This window comes from Ammospiza nelsoni, chromosome 4 (genome assembly GCF_027579445.1).
Source record: "Ammospiza nelsoni isolate bAmmNel1 chromosome 4, bAmmNel1.pri, whole genome shotgun sequence".
Classification (NCBI taxonomy): Eukaryota; Metazoa; Chordata; class Aves; order Passeriformes; family Passerellidae; genus Ammospiza; species Ammospiza nelsoni.
Genome location: NC_080636.1, coordinates 20,689,454 through 20,707,757, shown reverse-complemented (window position 1 = coordinate 20,707,757; position 18,304 = coordinate 20,689,454). Strand labels below are relative to the sequence as shown.

Genomic DNA, 18,304 nt, shown 5'->3' with positions numbered 1-18,304 from the left:
CCATCCCCTCACACACCGCTGCAGACACAACCACCACAGAGAGGATTCCTGGGCCTTTCTTCTCCTGCTGCTGCCTCGGGGCCGGCGGAGCCGGGAGAGCCGAGAGCCCGGGGGTCGCCGCCAGCGGGGAAAGTCCCGCTCGGAGCCGGAATTCCCGCAGCGGCGCCGGGAGGACGCGGCGCTCCGGGCCTTTCGCAACGCGGAGCCCGCGCCGCCCGCCAGCCCCGAGAGACCCTCGGTGCGCCGGGAGTCCCGCTCCCCCCAGCGCCCCTCCCGCAGACTCCTGCCCGCGTTCCCCCGCCCCGCCGGGACTTCCCCCGTGCCTCCGAACCTCCCGCTCGCCCCCGGGTTTCTCCCCCCGCCCCCGGTTCTCCCGCTCGGCCCTGCCGGGGTTCCCCGGGCAGCGCTGCCCCCGGGGCCGCATCCCGCGCGGGCCTCGGGGGAAAGAGCGCTCGGCCCTACCGGGGTTCTCCCCCAAGGGCGGAGCTCGGCCCGGCCCGGCCCCACCCACAGAAAAAAGCGGCGGCACAGGCGGGTCCTGCGAGCCCTTAAAGGGAGCTGCTGCCTCCTCCCTGACGGGGAAGACGGAAGAGCGAAGCTGCTGCTTTGGTTCTGCTGCGCTGCCGGGTTTTATGCACCTGTCTGGGCTCCTGCTCGCCCTGGAGAAGGAACAGAAGGGAGCTACCCCGGCCATGTGCTCGGTAAGCGAGGCCGGTAGCACAGACCCCCTGGTGACCCGTTTCAGGCAGGTGGAGGAGACGCTGGAGAAGCTGCACCGGGAGAACAGGAGCTTGAAGAATAAAGTGCCTCGGTACAACGCGCTCTGTACCTTGTACCACGAGTCCGCGCAGCAGCTGAAGCACCTCCAGCTGCAGCTGGCGTCCAAGGAGGCGACGATCCGGGAGCTGCGGGGCAGCCTGGCCCGGCAGCGGCAGCCTGGCCCGGCGGCGGGCGGGGATGCGGCGGCGGGCGCGGAGCCGGCCCGCTCGCTGGTGGAGAGCCTGCTGGAGCAGCTGGAGCAGGCCCGCGACAGCGAGCGGCTCTCGGCGCGGAGAGCGGAGACGCTGAGCCAGGTACAGCCGCGGGCGCGCAGGGAGCGCAGCATCAGCAGCGCCTTGCCTTCCCTCGGGAGCGGTGCAGCATCAGCAGCGCCTTGCCTTCCCTCGGGAGCGGTGCAGCATCAGCAGCGCCTTGCCTTCCCTCGGGAGCGCGGTGCAGGCGGAGGGTGCGGGCGTTCTGCCCCAGTTCTGCCCCCGCAGCGCTCCTGGTGCGGCGAGCGGCTGCGGGCGGCGCTGGCAGCGAGGGCTGGAGCCCCTTCGAGCGATGCCCGCTCCATCACCGGGTGCCCGAAGCAACTCGCTCGTTTGTGTCCAAAGGTGGCGCCCCCTGCGTTCACTTCAAAAAGGCAAACGATAAAATCCTAAACCAAAAACTTAGCGGGGCACTATAGATCTTCATGCAACTGTTTCCATAAGGAGAAAGAAAATTAGTAAAAACCTCCCTGAATTTATTAGATAATCAGCTGATGCTACGAATTTTTCTATTACAGTGTTTTGTTTGAAGTGCTCTTAAAAATGGATTTTTGTATTGACAGTGACGTAGGACGTTCATATTTGAAGTAACTGAGAAGTCGGGAGAGATAGATGAGGGAAATCAGTATCTTTCTTGAAAGAAAAAAACCTGAAAACTGCATCCCTCCCCATCCAGCACAAGTGCTGTTTTGGTTATTGTCATTAAGAGTTTCCCAGGTTCAGTCTGAAATTCTCAAAGATTTTTACAGCATTTATTTCTAGATGAAGCTGCATGAAGTAATTTCCAAACTGAGCAGCAGTAGTTAAAACTGAAACAACTGTTTTTGTCATAAGTAATCTCTTGACCTAATGCTTATACAAAACATTTTCCATATATGACACTCACCTAAAATACATATTAAAAAGTTAATGTTTGGAAATTTGTTATAAGAGATGATCTCACTGACACTTTGCAGACAGATGACAAACCTATGGTATCTGAACATATTTGAAAGGCTGGTGCTGAATATCTTTAAAGGGGAAGTTTAGCATTCATCATGAAGCTAAAGAATGTAAATGTCAGTAATAAGAACAAGTGCTGTTTATCTATGTCAGATGTTAATGTTTATTTCTTGAAAGAATACAATGCTATGCCCAGTCAGATCACTGAAATAATTGGCACTAAATAATAACCAAATAAAAAATACATTTTTGTGAAGCCAGAGGCCAGTGTTCTGGCAAAGAGTGTTCCCAGTGATTTACAGCTCTATTAGCACTCCTGAGAACGGGAGTGGTAGAGCTGGGATAGGAGCTGTCTATTGGTCTGCACTGGCATCCAGAGATCCTTGATTCTGGAGGAGCAGTGCTGCAGACGTTTCTAGTGCCTGCATCTTGAGGGTGTGTAAAAACCACCCTGTTTGTTTACAAAGCCAGAACCAGTGCCTTTCAGTGCATGGAACTACAGGTGGTTTGCAAACCTCTTCCTTCCCAAAACACCTGCAGAGATCTTAGTGCAGTGTGGATGATCCCGCAGAGCTCCCAACAGGACAAGGAGATGCAGAAACAAGTACACAGTTGTTTTCTAGGGCTGTGTCAGACCCCCTTGTGTATCTGGGAGTCAGCTGTGCCCAAACTAGAGCCACTGCTGCCACATGGATTTTATTTTCTGCTTGTTTGTCCTTACCTTACCATTCCCATCCTTTCCTAGGTGGGTAAGTTGCTCTATTTTGTCCTTGTGACAGTGCCAGGCAGTGAATACACCTCACTGGATTTGATGACTTAACAGTTCCTTTTTTCTTTTGAGGAAAATCTCTATTATATGGTAGTTTAGTGTATAGGACCTGTAAGTATTTTTCAGTCTCCACAGTTATTAATCTTAAATTAGTTTGTTTCTTGTTTTTGTTGCTGCTGCATAGTCATAAAATCTTCCTGAATTTTTCCTGCTTGTTCCTCCATTCTACTGATTAGAAAGTGTTTGCATGGCTGCCTGAGCAGTTCTTGATTGATTGATCCAAGAGTTCCAAGGTCTTGTGAACATACAGAAATGAAATGGATTTGATCTACTTTTTAAGTACTTTGCAATGACTGCAGGAGCAATAAGGAATTACTGCAATATTGAAGTCTAAGATGTATTTTGGCTTTTGACTTTATTTTGCTTTTAATTAACTTCCCCTCCCCCCTCTGTTTAGGAAGTGCAGAAGTTGAATCAGCAGCTAGAGGAGAAAAATGGAGAGATACAGCAGATGATAAATCAGCCTCCATATGAAAAGGAGAGAGAAATCTTACGACTGCAGAAGACTCTGGCAGAGAGGGAGAAGGCTCAGGCCACCAGTGATGTTTTGTGCCGTTCACTCACTGATGAAACTCACCAGCTTCAACGCAAATTAGCGTCCACAGCAGAAATGTGCCAACATCTGGCAAAATGTCTAGAAGAGAAGCAAAGAAAAGAGAAGGGGAATTCAGATGACCAGATACCTACAGAAAGATCTAATCAGGTATTCTTAACAGCTACTGTGTGGGTCTTTGAAGTCTTATTAGCTTCCGAGATGTTAATTACAGTATGATAGCTGTAACTGGGGAATGGTGAGAACGGCCCTTTAAATAATTTCATGTAGGGTGTTAAGACTGCCATGGCAATGGTAAAAAATTCTGTGTATCTGAAATTCAGGATAGAAGCAGTTGTCTACCACTTCATTTTTGTCCATCTCATCATCAGAGGCTTTTTTTGGAGAGGAGAAGAACTTGAGAGGTTTTGTCCAACCTCAGCAATTCCATGATCACAGTTCTTCCCTCAATACACAGGAGACAGTACCTACCTTATACCACTCCTCTTCTGTGCAGCACTAGATGGTGCTGTGATTTTGAAGCCTATCTCTCCTGATTGCTTGTTTAAGTATCAAAATCACAGAAAAAAGTAGATATTTCAAAGTAGTTTTTATATTAAGAACTCTGTAACATGTGGTCTTCTCGGATCGGGATTTGGCTTTGCACACGTAGCATAGCCCTAAAGAAAGTTGGTTAGTGGAATATGAGTCAAGGTGTCCTACCTTTTTTTTTTGCTCTGGGATTCCCCCTGGCCTCTGAGTGCAGGGCAATGCTTCTCTTCATGTTTAAAAAAATAATGGAATGTTTTAAAAAAAAGCTTCATAACAGGACAGTGTCAGAAGTGCTACTGCAGGGCACAAAGAAACACCTGGATTTTGGTATACTTTGCTAATGGCTGTTGAGGCTTCAGTAAAAGTTCTCAGTGTGGGGTAAGGGTAGATCATTGTTCTGTTGTTGCAGAAGTCCTGACGGCTGAGAGTCATTCATTAAACATTCATTAAAATGAGGTAATTCATTAAAACACCATAAGGAAATAACAGCAGTGCTGCCTCTAGTAACAGATCAGAGCAGTGAGTAGGGTGCTACAGACAGTTCTCACAAAAATGAATAATTCTGACTTAGGCTGTTAGTGCTACACTGTGGTAATGCTGTTTTCCACATGAGCACTCATCTGTGCTGTTGTGATGAACTCTATACATACTCATGTCTGCTTTGTCAAACATCCCAGAAGTGCTTCCAAAGAAAACTTACATTAAAGTTACCTGTAAGAAATAGGGGTTGAGTAGATAGAAGAAAAAATTACTTTTTAAGGGACTTGAAGTATTTGGCATCATCATATTTAACATGTAATTGATAGACAGGAAACTTGATTGACTTTGATATATGCAATAAGAAGCTAACCTTGTACAGTGGGGACTTCCCTGTTGAAGAGGAGAAATTTCAGATGCCATTACTAGCTGATTCTAGGGAATTTTACACAAAAGTGTTCTATATTACTCACGTACACCGGGGTTTTTTTAAGCAGATGTCACAACTGTAAAAAAGAGGTATCATTTTAGTCAATTATTTAGCAAGCAGGGTTTTTTCCCCTCAGTAATTTCTTCCTAGTACTGCCCAAAATTGACAGTAATAACAAAGCAAGATGAAGGCATATCTGTGCCTTTGTCATGTGTTCTCCCACTCCAGACAAGTAGTTTTGTGTAAACTCTTAAACACTGTTGTCATGAGGTCTATTTAATAGCAGTACCAAGGTCATAAAAACCTAGATGTATGTCATTACATATCCCATAAAAAAAAAAAAAGATTACTTCCAGTTAACAGCACAGCCAAACAGCATCTGAGATTTTTATGTTAAAGTAACACCTAACTTTATCTGAAAATTACAGCTTTTAGACAATGAAACTTCACTTCAGTCTCTTATCTGCAACTTACAAGAGGAAAACAGGATGTTAAAACAAAAAGTAGCTCACGTGAGTACTTTCATTTTGTTACTATTAGATTAATATTTGCTAAGTATTTTGTATTAGAGTAAATTTGGAATAGATAAATCTGGTTAATATAATTACATGGCAATAACAAAGCAAGACAGTTTTTCTTAGTCCTTTCAACATGGCATATAGTTTTGGTTCCCTTAGTTAAGAATAACTTATTACATAATTTCTAACACACTGGATTTTTATTGTTAAAAAATACAGTGCAGAGCAGAAGAAAATGTTCATGTTCCTTCCGTGGATCAGTATTCCACCCCAGAAGAACAGCACTAGGCCCACTAGACCCCTCCCTTTCCACATTATATAATATTGTCCCTTTGGACTGGGAGATGGGAAGGCTGGGAGATTGTGAAGAGTCTGCACAATCATCTCCTGCTCTCCTGTACAGTGACTTACCCTCAGGGGTGGAGTCAGCATGTTGCATTATCCCCTAGAAGATTTTGGTCCTGCAATTCTAGACAGCCTATGAAAGCCTGGAAGTTTGTGTCTCCCTATTCTTCATGTCCTGGATGAACTTTCAGGTGGAAGATTTAAATGCAAAATGGCAGAAGTACGACGCGAGCAGGGACGAGTACGTGAAGCGACTGCACCTGCAGCTGAAGGAGATGAAGTCCCAGCTGGAGCAGCACCACGGAGGAGCTCCAGCACAAAGGAATTCTGACCTGATGCACAAGGAGATCTTCCGGTTAAACAAACTACTGGAAGAGAAAATGAATGAGTGCATAAAAACCAAGAGAGAGCTGGAAGACATGAAGAAGGCTTGTGAAGGAGATCATGAGCGAATACAAATGCTGGAGCAACAGGTCATTGTGTTTCTTTTTCCTACACATGGGAATTCTTAGTTTCTTCCCAGACCACTAAAGTCCAAGGGGGAAAAGGGATTTTCTTTTTTGGACATTTGCGTGTCTGTGCACATTTGGCTATACAGATACTTAACACCACAGATTTAAAGGAAACTCACTACTTAAAGAACTCCATGCAGTTCTGCTGGCCTTAACACAGAATAAGAAAGATCTGTAAAAGAAATACAAATACCTTTGAAATGCACATACAATAGAGAATACTGATATTCTGGGAATAAGTAATAAAGGAATCAGTCTCAGCTTTCCAATCTAACCTGCCAATGCTCTAATGTATAAAATATTAAAATAAAAATTCTATTTCAGGTCCTGGTTTATAAAGACGATTTCACATCTGAGAGATCAGACAGAGAACGAGCACAGAGTAAAATACAAGAACTTCAGGCAGAAGTTGCATGTCTGCAACACCAGCTAGCAAGAAGACAGGTAAGTAAAGCAGCATGCTGCTTCTTTAGTTCAAGCATGCCAACAGAATTTGGGACTAAAATATACTTCTAAATATATTTTAAAAATATCTTAGTATTTCTAAAACAGTTTCAGTAGCTATCAAAAACTTTGATTGTTTCATAGTCAGTTCTGGTGGAGATGCTTCCCAGTTCAGATGTAATACCCCTTTCCAGTCTCTTTTTTCTTCTGCTTTTGGATCAACATTGGAAAGGTGAATTCTTAGAAGGTACAGGACAGCCATGACTCTTGGCATCTTTAAATTAGCACACTGGTTGTATTCTGTGTTTTCTACAAACCTTCTTTACAACAATATTAATACCACTGCAAAAACTGATTAATAATTTATTTACAAGTCCTCAGATAAATATTTGAGTGGTGTTTCAGATCAAGGTGATAAAATATCACCCGTTAAAAGTATTTTTCTTGCATCTTTTTCAAGAGCTCTTTTTTTGTCTTTCTAGGACTCCAGAGACACGAGCAGTCATTTCAGAGTTCACGCTGGTAACCAAAATCATTTGTTTGTTCAGACAAATGTGGAACACCTACGAGGCAACAGCCCAGGCCAGACAGGGAAGAGAAGAACAAACTCACAGTCTGACCAAGCTTCTCCTCCTGGGGACAATGGAAACTTGGGATCTGAAGGCAGGGCACAGGGTGAACTCAGATGCCCTCACTGCATGAGGTTTTTCAGTGATGAACTTGGTGATGAATTCCTCAAGCACGTTGCTGAATGTTGTCAGTGACCACAGGATGTGAGGGGTGTAAGTCAATCAATCACTACTTTTATAGATGTAAAACTTGCTCTATACATGTATCTCCTACAGTCCTAAAACAGAGTAATTCAAATGGAGAGCTCTGGGGAATTAGGAGGATGAACAATATCTACCTCTTACTTGATTTTGCCTTCTCTTGGACTGTGTGAAAGGCTTCAAGAGAAAGCAAAGTGTTTTTCTGAAGAACTATTTTTGACAGCTACAAGGAAAGCAAGTGTAATGGAGATTCTACTACAAACTAAACTGAAACCTACAGTGGTAGTTTAGCTTCAGAGTGCAGCTTGACTTTATTTGGGTCTAATTCTCTACCACAGTCTGATGGCTTGTGAGAAAAATTACTGAACTTGAAATTTTCCTCCTCTTCCAAAAAATGTAGGCTGAAGAACAGGAAGGAATATTTTGGCAGAAGATAGGAAAAATCTTATTGTGTTTTATCTGGATTAAAAGTGAAAGTATTTCCTTGACTCTTGAGGCTGAACTTTCAAACATCTCATCTGAAAATCCTTCTGTTTAACTGAAATCAGAAGAAGTGAAGAAAACATAAAAGGGCTGGTTATTGACTAAAACTAGCCTGTCTTTTTTGCACAGAAACAAGGTACAGGGATATTTATATTGTCTGTGCCATAAATATCTGTCTTACAGATTTGTGAATGGATATTTGTGTAATTATTGTCTGTATTCCTATTTGACCTAAGGATTATTTTTATAATAAAAGTGATTCTGCATTTGCTTTACTACAAAAGGGGTCCAAAAAATCTCTTTTGGTGTAAGTATTTAAATGTGAAATAGTGAACTATACTAAGGGCTAATTAAATGTCATGGTTTCAGGTATGAGTTATTTCATTACTTTAGTGATAACCAGCTTCTCAGACTATTTTGAAATGTGTTGAAAAAAAAAATCACCCCTCATCTCTGAGTGAAAGATTGACATTTCAGAGGCACAGGAACACATTTAACCCCCTACCCTGCCACACACATGTGACTATGTCAATGCTAACTTAAAATTTCTTCTTATCCTGTCTGCACTTGAGAGAGCTTCAACAAATAGCAGGGGACTGTTTTGAGAAGGAGTATCAGCAATTAATTAAAATGTACAAATATAAGAGTGCCACAGGTTTTTGCAGCTTAGCTCCAGGTGAAGCTGAAATTGTTTTCTCACTGTGTCAGAGCAAGAGTTAAGGATGGGACAGAAAGTAAAGGCCTAGTGCAACCATGGCACTTCATAATTAAAGAAAACTCACTTTGTGTAACAACTTTTGTCTTCTGCTTTGCTTCGGTCCACATTCCACACTTGAAAAGGAATGTGGATTTTTTTCTGGCTATTTCCTTTTTGGGATCCTGTTGCAGCCCCAAAGGAAGATGATGGTTTATGCCACTCTTATCGTAGGTAGGATATTACCAAAAGCAATGCCTGGGCCCTTGCATGCAGCAATGGTTACTTTTAATCTAATCTACAGCTGACTGCAATCCTGCAATCCTGTCATTCACTTCCAGCTTGTTCTTCCCAACACAACACGCACAAACATGCAGAAAGTTTTGGGATTTTTTTTTAGTGACCATTTTTTACATTGCCTTTTAAGGTCTTAGAGATCAGATGCAGCCCAGAGAATATAAGCTGAGAAACATGATTAAACTTCCTGTGGCATAAGCTAATCTTACTTTTTTGACAGTTCTCATTAAACAAGCCTGGTTTACAGCTTCAGTGTTTATCAGTATGATAATGCCCGTGATTGATACAGCAAAAGAGGGACTTGAGTTTTGTACTGATTCACACTAGAACATACTTAAGAAAACAAACAGACAGAAAAGTAAGTTTGGTCTTGGCAGAACCTTTTTTTAATTGCCTTGAGATGATGACTGCTTTAATATGTATCCGAGGGAGAAATCTGCTATAGGTTTCCATTTATGTTAATCCCTGTGGGAATACTTGGATAGACTGACCTACAATAAGAAATAATAATTTCTAATAAGAAATAGATGCAGGAATTAGATAGGAGAATGTGCACTACACAAAAAATTAATAGTGCCTACTCTTGTGGATTTAAATTCTGTGAATTACTCCCTAGTCAAAGCAGAGGTTAGTTTCACACTAATCCTGGGAAAGGAGAGTACTTCAGAGCTGGGAAACTTGGATATACCTCCAGCAAAGACAACACTGGACCAACAACAAACCAAACCAGGTAAAGTTACATATCAAGCCCAGATTACAGCTACCACATACAATAATAAGAGCAATAAATGAGGACTGGCATTTGACTACCTGTGACATAAATCTAGGACAGATCTGCTGGTTTTCTGTATAAAAATGTTTCTCCTCAGAGCTGTTTGACTTGACCTCTACTGAGGTTTTTGGTTCCCCCCCCCCCCCCCCCCCAAGCTGGTAAAAAGCATGACTGTTTCTTGTTCTGGCTTAACCAAGAAATGTTACATTATAAAGAACTGCCACTGTCTTACATGCAAATATTTGCTTCAGATTGTGGGCCATAAACTATTGCTCCTAAGAAAAGTTGTCTGTTACGCAGTGCTTTGACTTTTACACCAAATTCACTGGTAGGTCTCTTGATAAAACACTGCAAAGTCTTTACCTGCCCCCTCCTCGCCAAGCAAAGCATACACACCAAGGCATCCCCAGCAACTGCCACCAACCCCTACCTTCACCAGCCACGTTTCTCAGCTTGCAGACAAGAATGCATAAAACCAGTCAGCTCCACTCTCCCAACACTCAAGTGAAAGTGGCTGTGAATTTCCAGCACTTTTGAACTCTTTAAATTAAGAAAAGCTCCTTCTGGCCTCACATCGCACTGGTGCTCTTTTCTTGTTGGATGGTTGTCCAAACAGTGTCTTGCTTGGTTGAATAGCAACAAGAACCCAGTCCCTTTCCTAAAAGAAAGCAATAAAGGCATAATGAGTAAGAAAGTAACTGCATGCAGTGAAAGGAGCTTCAGTAGCATAAACTTTGTGAACTTTCATTATCCATTTGTACTACACTTGTTCACTGAAACACATCATCTGTAAAACTGCAGAAAGACATCCTCACACAAGAGACTCTTGAAATCATACAGAAAAACTATCTGACTGTATGGATGGGGCTCAGTTCCTCATTAGCTGTATTGGTAATAAAGGCACCCAAGAGAAGTGAACCCTGTTTTCAGGCAAAGTTAATGCCTGTTTAGGCTTCTGTAGATCTCTCATTCAGAGCCCTGCCTGTAGTGCAGCAGCATGCCAATACCAGACAGAAGGCAGACAGAGACACTGCCGTTCCACAGAGGCTGAGAGCAGGCAGGATAACTGCCTATTCTGGGACTTGGAGGAATGTGTCTTAACACACTAAAAGCTGCCAAGAGGGATTTGTCCAATTACCTTCATGATTAGTCTCTTCTCTTAAAATTTCTCCTCCATCAAATGACCGTTCCTCAGTTTTGCTCTCCAAACCAACCTGAGTCCAGAGCCAGGGTAACTCAGCTCCTGAGGATCTGTCTCACCTCACCAGCAATGAGATTCCCAGACTGTACAATCTCCAGCTGCTGGCAAGCTTGTTCTCATTTCTCCTGGACCTGATTACAATGCACTTTGCTCGGGATTTTGGAGTAAAGCTGTTTTCTAATAACCCTGCTGGTTGCCATGCAGAAGTGGGCCCTTAGCACACAATCACGACAGCAGCTGTAGGCAACACTGACTCACTGCATCTTAGAAAATACAAATGCAAGAAGCCTTAGAAGTTGGTCCCTACCCCAAAAGCCCCAAGGGAGAAAAGATAACAATAATGCTCTTTCTTGTAGCATGGGCGGGACAGAGCTAAAAGGTTTCTCAAATAATGTGCAATTTCTAAGTCCATGTCTGCTTCAGGCTTCAGTGATTTAGGATGTCACATCTTTTAAAATAAACCTTAAATGATGCCTCAAGGTAAGTGCTCACTAATAGTAAAACCAACTACAAGAATAAAATTTGTTCAAGAAGCAGATACCTATGCTCTATGCTCTTTTTTTTAAACTTCCATTTCCTGTGGCTTTGCTGCATGTGTATATATAGAAAGCAAGGGAAATTCCAAACAAGATGCCACACCATTATACTCAGAACAGCAGTGCTTCTCATTCTAAAAAAGGGAAGTCTCAAATGCTTTTTCTACAAAATCTATGTGAATTCAAATTATGCTGTAGTAATATTTCAGAGTACCATGCCCCATTAGCTATCAGCTGGGACACAGATGGTGTCAGCTAAAAATCTAAAGTGTAAGAAAGGCTTATGAGGCACTAGGTCAGCCCAGCAGGACCTCAGCAGAGCAATGGGATATAAGGCTAAGCACTCCTGCCTTCTTACCTGATGCCTTAAATTCTTCTCTGAGGGCAGAACACAGCCCAGCACCTCCCTGAAGCAGCCTGTCCTAGGGGTCAGGGCTCCAGCAAGGTCAGCTGGGGATTTACAGTGTGCTGCAGGAACTGCTTACACACGAGCTCCTGGAGGCACCAACCATCCCAAGAGGCACAGCACTTGTGTCTCCACTCCACTGCTGCTCAGTGTGGTTGTTATTCCCCTTTTTCATTAGTCCACTTTTCACCCCTCCTTTTACACTTGCTGGTAAGAGGCTGCTGGTGCAGGAACAACCCACAACATGTGAAGGGTGTATGGGGTCGACAGGGGCCAACAGCCTCCCTCAGGAACCTGAGATCTTTCCATGGCACATGGGGCTCTGGTACGGAGAACACTGAATCAGATGGGGCGTTAAGAGACAGCTGATTTTGAATGGGTGTTTTTGGTGCCTTCTAGAAGTGTGTACTTCACCACACTGATTGCCTTACCAGCCTTCCCCAGCCCAACCCTCCAGCACATCTTCTGGAGAGCTGGCTGATGGCTGGGCTGAGCAGGGCACCTGGCTGCTCATGCTGACCCCCACCTCCTCAGGGTCACAGGAACTCTCCTTGCCTGAGGCTTTCACCCTCTCACTTCTGAAGGAGTGGGAGGGAAGAAAGAGTAGTGGGACCCTCCTCCCCCATCCTGCACTCATCAAATCTGTCTTCATATAAAAAGGATTTTAATTTGTTTTTTTTTTTGTTTTTTTGTTTTTTTTTAACTCATAGGCAGATACCTTGGCTACACACAAGTATCACAGGCCCTTTATACAGGAGGGGCAAAGGCAGCCTGGAGTGTGCCCCACCAGCTATTTGGCCAGCACTAGAACACCCCATGCCTTGCTCAGCTTCTTGGTTCCTGCTGCAGGCCAGGCTTCCTTCAGCCACGTCCCAAAATTCCCCTGCACAGCCCAGAAGGGCACATCTGAAGGGAACAGTGAGTTCCTCAGTTCCACAGCAGCCTGGACTTGGGTCATACCCAGTTACCTCCTCCGCTGAGACAAGATCCTACACTATGGGAACAGGGCTTTGATGGCACCAAGGGCAAGGTGAGCTGTCATCTCCTTCCAGCTGTGCCCCCACAGCCCTCCCTGGTCTGTGCCAGCTGCAATTTCAACCAGCCAGCCACCTGTAGCCACCAGCTGGGCCTGGGCTGGGAGGAGAGCCACAGGCACACAGACCAGCTCTGGGAACAGCCCCACTGTGGCTGGTCCTGCTCACAAAACCCTGTTTGTTTCCTGCCCAGTGCAGGAAGGAGGTCTCACACCTTGCTACAACAGGGCAGGGGCTCCATCTCTTGTAGGACTCACAGGTGGGGAGATGAGAGATGCTCAGGTCTTGGACCAATTGAGCCCAGCTCATAAAACAGAAAATGAGCAAAGAAAGGAGCTCAGACACCCACAGAAGAGTCAGCCCTCATTCTATCACTACCACATCTCAGGGAAATTCAGACCTACAGGGAGGACTGTAAAGGTCCACAGACACTGCAGGAAAAAACATCACCTACCAAGAGAAAGTGGGGCCTGGTGGGATGTGAAGCAGCTCACACACAGAGCTGAGCACAGTCCAACAGAGCATCCTACTCCTCTTTCCCACCACCTGGGCTTGCCCTCAGTGATGCAGATCTAATTTAGTGATTCTCAGCTCCTCTTCTGACGTCAGCACTGAGCACCTGCTCCACCTTCTGCAAGGCCTGTTCTTACCTCCCCAGGTGGAAGGACAGAGTTTGTGTCACTCCCAGGGACAGCAGGAAGATGGGAAGCAGACACCTCTGGAGAAAAAAGGCCCTTCTTTTGGTCCTGGCTGCTGTCACAAGAGGTGTTTCTATCCTCCAGTCTCTCCTTATTGAGCAGTCCACTTCCCCATTATCAGAACCTCCTTTTGCCCTATTCCAATCCCAGTCAAACACAAAAATGGCTCTTGGGGAGTCACCATGAGTTCAATGTCACCCAGAGCCTGTGACATTGGCCAGCCCAGCTAAGTGCCTCTAAGCACCAAGCTTGGTCCCAAAAGCACCAAGCAATTGCCCTTCAGGCTTCTTCAAGTACCTCTTCTATTAAAGTGATGAGTGGTCACTGAAAGGCATTTCAGCTCCAGCAGTAACATCATCACTTTCCCCTGTGGCACTTTCTCAGGGCCAGTCCTCTTGCAAAAGAGAAAATAAACAGAAAAGAAAATATCTTGCAAAATACCAGGGCACAGGTGTAGCCTGGTGGTCTCTTGGCCCAAGGGGGAGAGGTCTCTGATGGCCCAGGAGGTTTCTGCCATGTGCAAGCCAGGAATGGAGAGGGTGGCTCTGGAGCACTTGCCACTGAGCAGAGAGGATCTGGAAAGGGGAATAAGGTATAATTTGTTTAAAAGAAACACCAAGGCAAAGATATGGACTAGACCAGGGTGTTCTAGAGAATAAAGTCTGTGGCTGAGACCAGGAACCAATGTGGGGTGCAGGCAGGCTTTCCCCTCCCACACAAGATCTATCCTTTGATAACCAGGTACGGAATCCCCTAAACCCTCGGCATGGTGACAGCTCCTGGGGACAGTGGAAAAAATTGATGAGCACAACTACCTCACCACCCAAAGAATGAGTGACAGCTTATTTTGTGAACTGTTTTTAGGCTTTGTTTTGTTGCACCTACACACATCAGTTGCATGGCACCACGCCCCCTCCTTCAAAATGTCAGTCTTCAACTCCCAACAATAACCACTGAGGGGGGAAATAGTGTGTGCTGGCCAGGGTAACTCCTGTGCACTGGGGACTGCACTGCTGTGGCCTTTCTCCTCAGCTCAGCTTGCACCCACCTTGTTCTCAGTTTCCTCCTGGTGGTATATCCTTTGGTAGACAGTGGGCAAATACTAAATTTTACCTCTGTGGTTTCCAGGTGACTCTCTCAGGGAAAGTTTACTGGAGCTTTAATCTTCCTGAAATGGCAGCAAGACTGAATAACCACTTCCTCTCAGCGCAGCTGGGGAACTTGAAACGTGCAGTTGTTGCAAAAGGGTGTGAGAACACTGTCCCTTCTGCCTTTGCTGTACTCTCCTGCATGCACCAGTGTCACTTGTTACACACACTGGGCAGTGACAAGGTTGGGAAACACTTGAGCAGTGAAAGCCACTCTGACAGCCTGGAAAGGCAGCCAGTGCTACCTCTTACTCTTCCCTGCAGTCAGCTTGTGCCTTTGCACCCCCAGCAGCTGCCAACAACCTTCACCAGGCAGTCACCATAATCTATACCTGAACCTCTTCCACAGCCTGGGCAACTAAACAATTTTGAGCCAAGTCCCAAAAGAATGCCTGCACTATAGGTACCTTCAAATATTTCTGTTTTGCTGCAATAATGCAAAAACAAGTAGGAAGAACAGACAACAACTTGTAACAGGCGTTCACAAAACTGATCTCTTAGGTTGCTTCTGTAACCACAGGGGCACATAAATGTTCCCAGCATCCACAGAAAAGGATCCCAATGTCTATAATGAGAAGTTGGGCTTGTGTAACTCTTCAGCAGCTCTTCAGAATCTTTGAGCCGCCCTCTACAAGCTGGGGTTCATGTTCTGAAAAGTGTTAATATTAAAATGGCTCATGTTTGACTGACTTTTAAAGTTCCAGTCTCCTCTATGCAACTCTCTACTTAAGGAAGGCAGAGAGCTGTCACTTAAGTTCTCTTTGTTGCTTCTTAAGTGACAACACAGGGACAACCTCGAAGTGTTTATAGAGATGGTGCTAACACAAACCAGAACAAGCTTTGTCCAAAGACTGCAACTGTTTTGACATCATTCCAATGAGACAACCCTGTAATTTATTGGAAGAAGCCCTGAGCTGAATACACTAAAAATCTCAGCCTCAGGTCACCTGTACAAACACTTTATATTGTCACAAGCTACAAACTCCACTGAGACTCTTTTTCCATAGTTTACCACATTACTGAACTGTTTATCTTCCCCTGCTTCTATACTCAAGTTCTCTAAGCCAGCTTTTGCCAGAACCAGCAAGTTCCCTCCACTTGCATTTTTTTGGAAGCCACAGATTTGAAGTACCCAGGCTGAAGAGGCTTCTCTGGGGCTTGATGCACTGCTGCAGTTTAAGGCTGTGCCCACATTCAGAGATAGCATACTTAAATAATAACAGTGATCATGCAACTTTTTAAGTGCACTATATAAATAACAAACACAACGCCCCACCACTTTTGAAAGCTATTTTGCCTAAAAATCCCAGCTATAGAAGAGAGCAAGCCTCCAGCACACCCAGCCCCATCCTATCGCTTGCTGTCCACTAACATGATGTGGTTCAAAACATGTCTTACTCAATGTATTTCAACACATCATTAACACCTATTTCCAAGCAGGCATGGTTTGAATAGTGAAAGTTCAGCTGCAAAGGAGTTTAGGGAGCACTTGTAGTGGCAACACCACCCACAAGCTGTTGAGGGCTCCAATGCACCCAACCAGTACAAACTGTAGCTACACAGCTGTTCACCCTGGTGCAATCCCTCCAGTTCCTGATGCAATGGCTCATGAGTCAAGATGAGTCTCATCTACACAAGAGGCTGGCAGTCAAAGCAAGCCACAAATTCAGACTCCAGGGTAAGCAGATCCTTCACATTCAAAAGCCAGAATCTCTTCCAAGTAACATGTGTGGACCATAGGTTTGGAAAATACCACTTTGTGTGTCCTGGACTTTGGGATTTCCACTCCAGCTCTGCAAGTGAGAGGTCAAAGATGGAAAAGGATAATATAAACACAATAAAAGGCTATAAAAGCTTATGGATTTGGAAGCCAATACTGACCATAAAGGAAGGGACTTTTAGGAAATCAACCACAGAATATCTTTTAAGCATCCATTAAATCAATAATGGAAAATTCTGCCTGTATGCAAGAGTACTTCAGAGAAAAAGACAAGGGCATGGAGCCAGCACCTAAAGGAAACACAGAAAGAAACTTACTGGAAGTTCTGAACAAAGACAACAGGTCTAGGCATGAATTACTTGCCTAAGCCAAATTTATGACTGTCAGAGTCAATGGAAAGTTTTCAAAATCCACAGAATAGCTGAGCTTGGGAAGAGAAAGGTTTGAGGATCACGTAGTTCTACATCCCCTACTCAAAGCAGGGTCAGCTAGAGCAGGTTGCCTGGGGCTGTGGCCAGTTCAGGTTTTGACCATCTCAAGGATGAAGAATCCACAATGTCTCTATGCAATCTACTCCTAGTTCAATCACCCTCACAGTAAAAAAGGTTTCCCTTATGTTTAAATGGAATTTGGCATTTCAACTTGTGCCCCCTTGCTCTCTTGTTTTGTCACTGGATACCACTGAGAAAAGTCTGGATCCATTTTCCATACTGTCCCCACACCAGGTACTTATATGCATTTGGAAGATCCCCCTGAGTCTTCTCTTCTACAGGTTGGGCAGTCCCAGCTCTCACCTCTCCTTGTTTGACGGATGCTCCAAGGCCTGAAGTACCCTGGTGGTCCTTGGCTGGACTCTGTCCATGTCTGTCTCACACTGGGGAGTCCAGAACCAGATGGGCCTGAGCAGAGGGGAAGGATCACCTCCCTCGACATGGTGGCAGTGCCCTGCCCAGCACCTGCCACCTTCAGCACAAGGGACGCACCACTGGCTCAGGTTCAACTTGCCGGCCAAGACTCCTGGGTTAACCTGAGCTTCAGCTGTTTGGCACTGTTCAAGAAAGGGAGAAATAAGTCTCTTTTTTTATTCTGCCCCTCCTCTCTGACCCAAATCTTGAGACAGATTTAATGTATTTATTTATTAACTATCACATTCAAAGTATTCAAGATCTACATAAATAAATAACCCTTGGAGGTACAGAGGAGACACTAAAACTTCAGCTAAAACACTAGACAAAGACCCTTATCTCAGGAATCAGTGCTGAATAATCAGAAAAACAGCACACAGCATGGCTTTTAAAACAAGCACTTCTGGAAGTGTTTATAAGAAAGATGACACAGTCCATTGCTGGCAGGGATGGATGGTGAAGAGGAAGGAAACAAATCTTCCACTTAATTTTGGCAGACTACAGAAATTCCTCAATTCAAATGCACAGGCTTATTTTGAAAACTCAGCTAACAGACTGATAGAAAATGAGAGAACCTTGAAAACCTGGGAGGTCTAATGCAGGGCCCCATTTTATAGCCAAGGTCTCCTACACCACAGCAAGTTAAAATCCTGATAGAATAACTTCACTGCATTAGACTGTGTGTCTGAAACTCACATGTGTCCACACCACATTTAGGACCCTGATTTTAAACTGAAAGATGAAAGCAAAAGCAAGGACATGGACTCTGACTGAGGGAAAAGGACTGAAACCTGACAGAAATGCAGAGTTCCTGCTGTTCTTACCAAAGTCAGCTGCAACAGAGCAGAAAACACAACAAGCACAAGTGATAACAAGGGACCATGAATTTGAACTAGGGAATCATTGGATACATCAGGTTTTTCAAAGTAACTAGGCTGCTGCTAATCATCAAAAAGTTTATATTAAAAAAACTGGTTGAATTTTTTAAATTCCCAGAGAGACTCAATCTTGTTTGAGAAGTAACAGAT

General features: G+C 44.6%; 1 protein-coding gene across 2 annotated transcripts; it reads left to right on the top strand.

Annotated features, from left to right (window-relative positions):
- The first annotated feature begins 592 nt into the window (after positions 1–592).
- On the top strand, positions 593–8,148 carry TNIP2 (TNFAIP3 interacting protein 2). Of its 2 annotated transcripts, none has more exons than XM_059470444.1 (6): positions 593–1,073; positions 3,200–3,505; positions 5,222–5,305; positions 5,848–6,129; positions 6,493–6,612; positions 7,161–8,148. In XM_059470444.1, the coding sequence occupies exons 1-6, from the start codon at positions 633–635 to the stop codon at positions 7,374–7,376; spliced, it is 1,449 nt and encodes a 482-aa protein (XP_059326427.1). In that variant the 5' UTR covers positions 593–632; the 3' UTR covers positions 7,377–8,148. The 2 variants fall into 2 exon arrangements, with proteins under 2 accessions (XP_059326427.1, XP_059326426.1); XM_059470443.1 differs by having other exon boundaries at positions 7,095–8,148.
- Positions 8,149–18,304: the final 10,156 nt, after the last annotated feature.

Coding starts and splice junctions, on each gene's coding strand:
- TNIP2 (XM_059470443.1), top strand. CDS start 633: ATGCACCTGTCTGGGCTCCTGCTCGCCCTGGAGAAGGAACAGAAGGGA. Junction 3,506..5,221: donor CTACAGAAAGATCTAATCAG/GTATTCTTAACA, acceptor TGAAAATTACAG/CTTTTAGACAATGAAACTTC. Junction 6,130..6,492: donor TACAAATGCTGGAGCAACAG/GTCATTGTGTTT, acceptor ATTCTATTTCAG/GTCCTGGTTTATAAAGACGA.